General features: G+C 40.0%; 2 protein-coding genes across 7 annotated transcripts in view; both read right to left on the bottom strand.

Moving 5' to 3' along the window:
* The window catches only part of LOC114653822 (aerolysin-like protein), a 989,661-nt gene that overhangs the window by 664,067 nt on the left and 313,474 nt on the right, over window positions 1–12,120 (bottom strand). The gene's annotated exons all lie outside the window — the stretch shown is intronic.
* Window positions 1–12,120, bottom strand: part of LOC114653829 (uncharacterized) — a 192,674-nt gene that overhangs the window by 33,655 nt on the left and 146,899 nt on the right. The window contains exon 3 of one of the 6 annotated variants that reach the window (XM_051928978.1): window positions 2,526–2,696. The exons of 4 other annotated variants lie outside the window; for them this stretch is intronic. In XM_051928978.1, coding sequence (XP_051784938.1) covers window positions 2,526–2,696 — 171 coding nt within the window. Of the gene's footprint in view, window positions 1–2,525; window positions 2,781–12,120 lie in introns of all 6 variants that reach the window. One more of the 6 variants, XM_051928979.1, reaches the window with a different exon arrangement.

Raw genomic sequence — 12,120 nt, 5'->3', positions numbered from 1 at the left:
GGATATGGATGTGTAATGTCAGCATACGATAAATCACCTGGTAAAGCAATGTGATGTCATCTCCATGTTTGATTGCAAGAGAGCAACAAAACTCTCAAAGGGAAAGATTTCCTACAGGTTCAACCCCCTGATGCAGTTAGGATATGTTTTAGAACCATGTGAATTCTTCTTCAAATAAATAATTTAAAAAAATATTTTGTGTTATAACTTAGCATCAGAGAAATAGCCTTGAACTCTGGAGGTAAACTGATAGGTTGAATATTAGTCCCCTCCGGCAGTATGTTAGGTTAAAGGGACTTGTCCAGTGGGATGGTAGCATGGATGACTTTATGACGTTGACCCAGGTCACTCCCCAGTTTTGTAAAGGTAATGTCATTGCCACGTTCATAAATGCCAGGTCAAGGTCTTTATATTTTCACAGACAAAAGGAAAAAAAGATCAATGTCAATGTTTTCTGTACACTGAATTAATAATGAAGCACAAGATAATTGCCAGCCTTTTGTTAACAAATTCAGTAAAGCAACCGTGATTGTAAGACATTTTTATTTTACACACTTTTACAGAAAAAAGCCTTTATAGAAAGTGTAAGAAGAAAACAATAAAGAGAAGGAAATGCATCTTTTAACATACAATCTGGTTTCATTGCTTTTGGAGTTACTTAGCATATATCGGTATATTTTTAACATTTCTTTAAAACGTTTCAGTACAGATTAACTTTCACCAACCTGTTAAGGGTTATCATGATTAACTCTGAAAAAGCATATTTTTTTAAATGTTTTTTTCTATATTTAGCAGAAGCAAAGCAGAATGCAATCCATAACTTTCTGTGGTCTCCTCTAGGTGAACTGATCCTCTTCCTCCTTGGTGAGCTCCTTTAGCCCAGCCTGCACATTGCTCTTAATCCTCTTGCACTCCATATCAGAAATTGGTGGCAGCAGAGCCTGCAGCCCATTTTCAATTTTCTCGACTCGTGCATTTAAAAGGCGTTCATAATCATTTTTATTCTTCCTCACAAGATTTTCTATCCCCTCCTGTGCAGTCACTTGCCAGTTTTGCGCGTTCCCATTCAAACTGTGAGTTTTTGGGATCCAGTGCCATGAGCTTTCCAAGACTGCTGACACGATCCATAAGGTAAAGACTGGAAACTTCGGTATAAGTTCCAGCAATCATATGGACCAGACTGGCAATGTTGGATGACTGGAAAGTATAAGTGTAGATCATATCTTTAACGAAAGATTCAGAGGAATAGCCTTCGATTTTTGAGACTGAATCAGCTGCGTCAACAAACTGCTTCAAAGGCTTATTCAGGGAAGCTTTGATCAAGTTGGAGATCATCTGGAAGAACTTAATCATGTTCTCCCACTGCTCCTTCACTCGCCCCATGGCATCAAGACCCTTGACCAGCATTTTCACTGCAGTATTAAAATCGATCTCCTTCACTTCACAGCTGTGCATGGTGACAAGAATGTCAGCCAGCTCTTGATTACTCTTCTTTAGGTTCTCCATATTCTTCTCATACATGTTCTGTGTTTGCTTAAGGTGGGCTTGGCTTTGCTCAATTTTGAATCGAGCATTGTCACAAATGGTTTGAACTACACTTTTCTTTCCTCCAGTAGTTTGCTGAGCAATATTTGGAGGAGTTACAGAAAAGGAAGAAGAAGAAGTGAAAGACTTGCTCTCAGAGTCAAACATTTCTGCTTGGTCTTTTAAATTTCTAATCTTCTTAATTATTTCACTAGTCTCTTCATCAGTAAAGCCTTTTAGGGGTTTGTACTCTGCCATTTTGCAGCAAATAGAGATGCCATCTTGACATATCTCAATTGCTTTCTCTTGGGGTTTACACTTCTCTTTGCCTTTTAATTTTTTTTCTATTTCTTCAAATTGTGTTTTAACCCAATTGGATGTTAGAGATTCATTTCTCCCATCATATATTTCCTTCCATTTAATTTTATCATTTTCCACAAAAGCATTGAGTTGCTGTGCCCATTTAAGTAGCTGTACTGATATGACGTAAATTTCATTAACATCCAAGGGATTTAAGGGCTTTTCTTTTTCACGGGAATTTTGAATTAAATGTTTGACACCCCTGGCTACTGAACACGGTGCAGTGACAATTGAAACCATTCCAGAAATAAGATTATTCAGTGACTCTGTTAAGCCTTCCACAAAATTCATTCCGATGAGTTCCCAGCCTGAAGGCATTGAGTCCATGGATGTCTTAAACTGGTCTTGAGCCTCGTCAAGTTGTTTGGACAGTCGGTTTAGGTTCTTTTCTGACAGTTCTTTAGCTAATTTTGCAGACTCTTCCTTTATTTTAGCTTCTTCTAACTTCATTTTGATAATTTTCAAATCTTCTTCATGAAACTGCTTTGCATTCATGCAGGCTTCTAACATCTCCTGAATGAGCAGAATGACATCCATGAATTTCTTTTCTGTTGTCTCTGCCAGTCTAGTGCACTCGGTGGCGATGTCATCTATGTTTTGCAACTGGCCAGGTAGAAGTGCTTTCACTATATCTGGATTACCTTGCATGAGGGTCTTCACAGCCATTTTCATGTAACTGGGTACATTGCCAGAGTGAAGTCGGATTTGGTCCATGTTCTTGTGAGCTTCATTAAAAGCCACCCATCCATTGTTTGACACCTGCATAAGACAAGCTCGGAAGGAATCTGGATAGCGGATATATTTGAACCCACCTATGGGTGGTTTCTTGTTAATGGAGAAGTCATCGTTTGATGAAATGAACACCAACTCCCCTAGAATGGCAATAGAGAGTGGGCCTGGCACCAGAAACTGTTCCCAGTTAGCATAAGGTTTCATCAGAAGAGCATTCATTTGTCTTACATCTTCTGCTTTGGAGACACTCCAGACAGCCTTTTGGACATCTTGTGAAGACATTGTTCAGGTTTCCTGTTAAAAACAAGTTATTTCCATTCATTATTAACAGAAAAGAAATTTTGTATGAAAATACATGTGCAACCAAGGAAACTGTGTCTCTTGCATTCACTCAGTGATCATGGTAGAAGAGGCTCTTGACATGTTAAAGGTTCATGAGGCATGCAAATAAAAATGTAACTGTAATCTGTACATGTGACAACACACTTGAGATAAGCTGAATCATTGATGTGAAGTTACTGCTTCAATAATGTTGTTTTCTACAGATGGCACATACTCCCTGACAAATGTTTGCCTACTAGTATAAAGTTTTAATTTTTAAGTTTTAATAATAGCCATCAATAAAAGGATATTCAAGAAGATTGAGCAAAAACAGTTTTACTGAGCAGTCAGCATGGGTTCAGAAGAGAGTGAAATGAAAGGATACGATCAAACTGTAGCATATGACATTATTTATCTGGACTTTCAGGAAGCATTTGTTAAGGTGCCCAATAAGAGATTGGTTGCATCAAACTAAAAGAAGTGGCATATTAGGGTGTTGTGTATAGATAGGTAAAAGAAATGGTCTCAGATTGAGGAAGCAGAGGGTTATTGTGTGAGGAATCTTATACAGTATTTTAGAATTGGTTGATGCTAAGGGTGGTGTCCCTCAGGGGTCAGTGTTTGAGGCACTGCTTTTTAAAATATATATGTAAATGATTTAGATAGGAATATAAATAATAAGCTGGTTAAGTTTACAAGTGATACCAAGCTGGGTAAACTGGCAGATAATTAAGAATCCGTTGAATTGTCAAAGAGGGACCTGGACAGCATACAGCCTTGGGCAGATGTGTGGACAATGAAATTTAATGTCATTAAATATAAAGTATTACATATAGGAAGTAAAATGTGAGGTTTGAATGCACAATGAAAGGTCTGAAAATCAAAGGATTTAGGAGTCTTAGTGGACTCGACACTATCAACTGTCAGACAGTTCTCAGAAGCTATTAAAAAGGCTAACAGCATGTCAGGTTATATAGCGCCCTGATGTGTGGAGTACAAGTCGAAGGAGGTTTTGATGAAGCTTTATAACACACATTCCATTGGCTTCTCTTCAGCCTGGATATGTATGTATAAATTATTATACATTGTATTTTGGGGGTGGAAGCTACATTTTAAAGAAAGATAAATACATATATTTCTTTTTGTAGCATATTGCTCTCATTTGATTATGTCCACCATGGTTACAAAAGAGCTGGGTAGAAGGCTCTTGTATGTATGCATTCAAGAAAGAACACAATCCCAGGGAGCAAGTGCACTCTGCTGGATACAACTGGAGCTGCAAGCAGGATGCAGCTTCATACTGAGCCACCTGCTTTAATGTTAGTGCGGACAGGACCAGTCACTAAAAGGATGAGTCATGGACACCAGTGGCTGTGCAAGTTGACATCCTGGCTACAGCTGTAAAGGGAGCTTCTCTGGACTGGATATTGTAAGTACCTTACGGGATGGACAGGCATCCCAACTAGGAGAAGGGAAGGTTCCTTGCCTGGAAGGGAAGCCCCCAGGTGGATGGACACGCGTCCCAACCGGATGTACTTACAATACCTTCCCAGGCCAGGATAAAAGGGAAGGACATGGAAGAACTTTCTCTAAGGGCTGTTTATTCCTCCAGGCAGCTAAATGGCAGCTGTCCTGGATGTTGATGGTTTGGACACCAGTAGGGAATGCCGGGAATTAAAGCCTGGTAGAACAGCCCTGCTGGGGTCCACGGGTGCTGCAAGATGGTGCTGCAGGGAGTTATACTCCCTACTATTTGGGACTTCCTTATTATCCGGAAGTGCTTCCATTGTGTGAAGTCCTGGCACCGGAAATACTCCTGGGTCCTTAATAGAAGGGACCGCACTGCCTTTTCTAGGTGAGTCAGAGATGAGAAGAAGGAAGGTAACATTTGACAGGAGGAGAGCAGTGCGATAGAGAGAGTGGGAGAAGGAGAATGAAGAGAAAGCAACTTGTTCATTTAGTTGTATGAGGTATTTTTAATAAAATCCTCAATTTATTTGAACCCAGGACTGTGTTTGTGTGTTCATGTTTGGGGCTTATTGGTACACCCTAGCTTTCAGCGTATCTATGTATAAATGACTATACTTTGCATTTTGGGGGAGAAGCTACATTTTAAAGCATGTTAAATAAATATATCTCTTTTTGTACCATCTAATAATAATCATCTGATTATTTTTGCTATGATTACAAAAGAGATGGGTAGAAGTCTCCTGTATGTCCTGCATTTAAGAAAGAGCACAGCGCCTCCAGCTGGATATGTGCTCTGAGACCGCAATTTGAGGAATTTTTTTTAATAAGTGAATGGTTATGAAAGAATAAGGCTTGAAAAATATGCTTAATATACATGTTTGTTTTCTTTTTTTGTATAGACCTGTTGTTTCAACTCACAATGTATTTCCCTGCTTGGAATAAGTTCTTTTACAATTGCGGCGTCTTAAGTAACTCGAAACTACATAGATATGATATTAAAAGGCGATACCTCTGCCATAGCGATATGGCAATAAGAAATCACATAAGAGAAAATAACTTAGCTTTTTTTAATGACGATTTACGTGGCATTTCAGGCAGAGGAAGCCAAATGGCAAGACAATTACAAAAGGTGGGATCTTGATGTATACAGTCTGCAATTTTCCATCTCTGCACTGGAAGGCTTTTCAGGACCAAATGATGATATCCCCCCCTTCTGTCCGTCGGCTTCAAGGTGTTTGGCTGCTGTCCCAGTCTTTTATACTGTTTTCTCCATGTGCAGGCTCTTACTTAGGTAAATCATGCCATTCCAAAAACAAGGCAAAGAGAGGCATACTGACACACAGAAATAGTGCATGTTGCCCATTTGTCTCTGTCTATCTTGTCCTATGCTTGGCCTAGCAGTTCGAAATGCTGAGAGCCCCTGTGTGCTAAATCTGGCCTGTACATGTGAGTGGATTTATAAAATATTTTTTATACAGAGCATAGTTGTAACAGCCGACCCCTTACCCAGCCGGCAGCTACACCTCCAAGACCTGTGGCCTCGATAATTTACTGAGATTGAATCTAAATAACAAACATTACCTCTAACAAATGAAACTTTTCCCCACAATCGACGGTGTAAATATAAGCACAAAAGAAAAGCAGATATGTAAAATTAAACTGATTAATTGTATTAAATGAAATAACAAGAAAAATGCAAAATAAATAAATAGAAAATATTTATAATATTATATATATATATATATATATATATATATATATATATATATATCCATCCATTTTCCAACCCGCTGAATCCGAACACAGGGTCACGGGGGTCCACTGGAGCCAATCCCAGCCAACACAGGGCACAAGGCAGGGAACCAATCCTGGGCAGGGTGCCAACCCACCGCAGGACACACACAAACACACCCACACACCAAGCACACACTAGGGCCAATTTAGAATCTCCAATCCACCTAACCTGCATGTCTTTGGACTGTTGGAGGAAACCGGAGCGCCCGGAGGAAACCCACGCAGACACGGGGAGAACATGCAAACTCCACGCAGGGAGGACCCGGGAAGCGAACCCGGGTCCCCAGGTCTCCCAACTGCGAGGCAGCAGCGCTACCCACTGCGCCACCGTGCCGCCCATATATATATATATATATATATATATATATATATATATCCCTCCACCACAGCAACAACGTGACACCACCATATATAAATATAACAAACCCTCCCTTGCCCCTGTAACATATAACAAACAACGAATAACAACAATGAATGATATATGGAATGAATGATTGTGAATTAGAGTTCGGTTATAAAAACTGTCCTGAATACGGATGACTGTATGAGAGATATGTGAGTTGTTTGAATCTCCCGGCAAATGGAGAACCTCACTGTGATTCCTCGGCGCGTTGTGGATGATGATCTGACCCCGGGGTCTCTGCAGATGAGGGATGGAATGAAAAACAAACTGGTGCAAAGGCGCGATGTGAAAAAACAGCAGGTAAGTTGATTCGTGGATGTGAAATATGGTCTCCTTCTTTCTCCTTTCCTCTCTCCTTTTCTATTCCCTCCTTATTGCTTAAATAGTCCTGTGATGGATATAATTGATCGATAGTTAACAGGTGTTTTCCAGGTTTGGGGTTGCGGTCTCCTTCCATTATCCGTCCCCGGCATTCACTGACACACACAAACAGCAAACGGGACAATGGAAACAAGACACACTCAGTACTAACACTGACAACACTATTACTACTATGTAGCCCCGCTACATAGTGACATTAAACTTATATTCTGATTATACCATGCACACATCTGACAATTTTACTTCAAGATACAATTATCTTAAAAGCTAAGTTAAGACAAACATAGACAGCATTAGTTAGAAAAATAACGAGAAACTGAGTGGAAATAAAGTGGGAAGAAAAACTGTAAGCTAGCACAACCCAAAATGTTATAATTTCTGTTGGAGATTAAGTAAATGCTGAAATGAAGACAACTTAAATTAGTCCTCCTGTCACCTTCAATGTAATCTTCCTGCTAATAATATGCAATTGAAAATAAAAATATATTTTGTAAGAGAAATAACTACCAAAATTTTTCAAATATACAGAATAAAAGAGCTGCTTGCTACTTATATATACAGATATTGTGTCTGCTGCCTGCTGTGCACTTACACTCTGTTAAACAGTAAACCAATGGAAGACAATCAGAACTGCTCTTCAAAACTTCCCTCTTAGACAGTATTTCAGTCAAAGTTAAACACATTCATGACTTGCTCTCTTCAGGATCAGCTGCATGCTTACCATGTAACGTGCTTGTCGCAGGAGGTTTAGGACATTTCAAGCTGAGCTCTCACTTACCCTTTTGCTCTCCTGTACTCTCTCCTCTAGACTGCGTCTGCCCCAGATGGTGCCTCTCAGCTGCTGAACCTGCTTGAGGAAGAAGGCCTTGTGTTCTTTAAATCTGAAGAAGGGAGCTAAAGCAGGATGATTGCCCAGTCACTGTTGGTATGTTGTTGGCTTCTGTGCTAAAGATAAACTCCTGCTGTAAATTAAGCATTGAGACTGTAGTTATTTTTAGTTGGAAACTTGGACTTGACTGCCTGTTTCAAATGCAACACTTTCTTAAAAAACAAGCCACAAAAAACATAAGAGAATGTGTATGCTCCACTTACCAGAGCATCTGTCCTAATGCTGACTGTGAATTTGGCCTTTAAATAGGGAATGAAAGACTTTTACTTTCATTTTCCCATCCATGCTCATGTTTCATTTGCCTTTTTTATTGGGCTGCAGTTTTCATCTCAAGAGGTGTCTTCTAAAACACTTTCAGTTATTGCTCTATTTTTATGAGGTTTTAAAAGTAAAAATAAATGTATTATTAAATATTGTTTTCTCAGACTTCAACAGTGTGATCCAAGTGACTAAGAATTTTGAATTTGTATTTTTAGGACTGCATCTAATGCAAAAGAACTTGCAGATATACAACCCACAGCTGAATAGATAGCAGAGTAATTTAGAATATGAACGTTTAACAGTTTGTCTTTGACTTGGAGGTCATTCAATTACATCCTGATCACATGAGAACATTTGTTTAAAGGTCACTAAAATATCAGAATGTAGTGGGAGTAGAAAGACATAAGGTTTGTGAGTGTGTGGGATTAACAAGTAACTGAATAGTGTAGGGTGATTTTAATGAGAGAGCCAAATATTAAGAGTTTTACATGCAGAATATGAATATAGATAGAAATAATAAAATATGGACCACAAATAGTAAACCAAATGTTTAAAACATAAAACCTATGGTACGAGGCTAAGGCAGGATTTTCCACAAAGCTGGTGTCCAGAAGCCCGAGACTGCTGTAGCAGTTGAGGCTCTGATCCACCTCTTGAACCCTCAGGTACCACTCCAAACACCAGGTAAAAGTCCAAGACTCTTTTATTTTCTTATAATACAGTGCACCAAGCACCCTCCACTCCACACTACTCATATAAATCAATACACTCACAATAATACTCTCTCCTCCTCACCCAGACACTTCGCCACCCTACCTCCCAGCTCAGCTCAATGTCTGGGCTTCCCCAAAGTCCTTTTATACCCCCTGACCAAGAGGTATTTCTGTTCCATTACCCACAAGTCCTTATTCCTTCCGGGTCAGGGTAAACAGTCCTTATCTTCAACCCAGAAGCACGTCGTTTCTTCCTGTCATGGGATTATGACGCACCTCTGGGTTGTAGGGCACATACGAGTCCATGAGCCTCCCTACAGCGACTCCTGTTGGCCCCCATGGTATCCAGCAGGGCTGTGTTTACAAACTACAGAGTCCATGATGCCCTGCTGGAATTCGGGGCACGTTCATGCTGTCGGGAGAGCTCCTCCTGGCGGCCTGGGGGTGAGGGCCGGAATATGTAGCCGGTCATCCATCACACTGCTAAGGGCTTTTGAAAGCCTCAGTTCATGCAAGTTGAATACCACGGCCCCCGGGCTCCTAGGCCCCTCTGTATATACAGTCCATGTTGGCTTAATGCCATATTCACTGGCTCCTTCAGCAAAGACAGCTGGGTATCTGGTTGGCATGCTGCAATATGCTAATTAATCAGTCCAACGATGCAATATTATCCAGTAACTCAGATTATTTGCAGATTTTCATTTATATTCATTAGTTTCTACTTTGTTTTTAGATGTATGTAAACAAATCTGTTTCCTTATGTGTGTTAGTTCTGTGTTTAGTGACTGGTAGAATCTATTCTTGCATTTTGCCTTGAGAGCTGTCACTGCGGTCTGTACCTACACTTTGTAAGGAGTACTGTGCAAAAAAAATAAGTTTGTACTGTTGTGTTGTATTTCTGAGGTGAAATAATAGATTGGCTAGCCAGTTCTGTGAAGAGGATGATTTGTGTTCGGTTCAGGGTGATGCATTTACCCCATTTTTTTGACACCCATTGCATGCCCAACTTACCTGGATGGGGTCTCTCTCTGAATTGCCCTTGCCAAAATTTCTTCCATTTTTTTTCCTACAATGGTTTTTTGGGAGCAGAAAGAGCAGAACTCATTAAAGCCAATTGAAGCATTCCTTCTGTGATATTTGGTGTGGCGGATGGCAAGTACCCATGCCCGGCCGGGACACCCCTTTGATACTAGGACCGGGGGAGCAGCCATGGGATGCACACTACGTCCCCCGGAATGCGTGGTGGCAGCCCTCCTGGGTTACATCGGCGCCACAGGCATGGTTCTTCAGGGCTCAGACCTGTTGGGCTCCGTGGCCACCACCCGGAGGAGCTGCATGGCTTAACGAGCCCGTGTGGGCTGGAATGCAGCCACACCTGGAAGTACAGCCTAATTAGGTCAATTACCACCTGGAGCACTTCCAGGAGGGCTGTAAAAGGAGCCTGCAGCCACTAGTCAGGCTGCCAGAGTCGGGAGGCAGAGGACAAAGCTGCCTGGGAGAAGTAGAGGAAAAAGAATAGTGGTTTTTGGGCGTTTTTCTTTGGTGGTGTTTTTGGGACTGTGTTAAGGCTGAGGGACACGGGGAAGATGTGGCCCTCAGCGGAAGAAAAATAAAATCTTTTGTTTTATTTTACGTGTGCCTCCTGTGTCAGTCTGTGTCGGGTCGGCGCCAACCAAGTGCTTTTGCCACATTGGCTATTCAACAAATATTGGTTTTTTGCAGAAGTTCTGCCTAACAGGAGACTTTGAAGTGAAGGTCATTATGCCACTTATACAAATGGTACTAGATACAGATGACTACATGTGTTCATCCTAAATAGCTAGCTACTGCTGCTAAACATAATTGTCAACATTTTCATGCTGATTTTCTACATTTGCTTCAATTATCAATAACATTTCAGACAAAATGTCTTGGAATGCTACAGAAACAACACAAAATTACTCAAGGGGAAAAGACTCAGCTCTGATTATGCTGTTTAGTAGTGGGCTTCCAAGACAATTAAAAAATGAATTGGCCAGCCATGATCCAGAGGACTTTATTGAAGAGATTGTTTTGGCTTTTAAATAGGAACTGATGTTCGTAGAAGAAGAGGAAGGATCCTGACTAAATCTTTAACACCCAAAATCCCTGTTGTCTTTAAAGAAGCCACTGTGCCAATGTAACTCCCAACATAATCCAGTGTTTCTGTAAGGAGAACGAAACACTGAGAGTTTCTAGGATTCCTGATTTCAAAAGTCTATGGGTGATGCTACAATCTTTTCTAAAACAAATCTCTCTAAGCCAAAATAGAACGCAAACTTTGCTGATGGTCTTAACTCTTCCACCTATTGTTAATTTACACTATGAACATCCTTATTCCTATACATGGAAGTAAGCAGGTTCAGTGGAAGGACAATCTTATTGTTCAAGGGACTAGCGCTATACAAATGTAATGAATTATTATTATTATTATTATTGTTAATAATAATAATAATAATAATAATAATAATAATAATATTAATGCAGTCCCCCATAGACTGGTTGTAAGAAAGTTTCTTTTTCTTTAATTGTAGGAATTTTTGTTTAAAATATATGTAATGTAAACACCTTTGGCCTCATTTATAATGTCTTGTGTAAAATTCACAGTAAAACATGGTATACAGTACATACAAAACTAGAAACTCTGTGAAAGCAAAATTGTATGCACTTTCCTTTTATAAATCCCAATCAACATGAATTTTAACACAAATGCACTTGCCTACAGCTCCACCCCGACTCCTCCCACAATATGCAAATTAATATAAATACCCCTTCTGTTCAGTGGTTTGTTAATAGACATTGGCAAAAGCATGTGTAAAAAAGAAGAATTTCAGTGAAGTGGAGGCAAGGAAAAACAAACTATTTGGTAGCTTAAGCAGTGGTTTAAGCAACAAAAGGAAATTGATGGAATGATACAGTGTGGCGGAGGCACCCAAAAGTTCAAGTTTAGAAAGTCGCACAGCGCACGAAATAAAAAAGAAGTGGTCAGATATGAAAATCAACGTGAAAAGGCAAGTTGAAGCTCACCATATGAGTGTCATACAGAAGCGTATTAGGGCCACATATAAGAAAATAAAATTTTTGAACACTCAGTGTTCTAAGTTTATAGCTAGTTTTACTATCACAAAGACCTTTATTGTGTGGTGATTGACTATGTGAGGAAAGAAAATGAAAAGATAGGAACTGGGGTTTGGTACGTTTGATAAAGACAGCAAGGCTGCAATAAAGAAAGCCCACGTAGAAGAACATCCATT

Source organism: Erpetoichthys calabaricus, chromosome 6 (assembly GCF_900747795.2).
Source record: "Erpetoichthys calabaricus chromosome 6, fErpCal1.3, whole genome shotgun sequence".
Lineage (NCBI taxonomy): Eukaryota > Metazoa > Chordata > Cladistia > Polypteriformes > Polypteridae > Erpetoichthys > Erpetoichthys calabaricus.
Note: the sequence above shows the minus strand (reverse complement) of the source record. Positions and strands in the feature narration are given on the sequence as shown.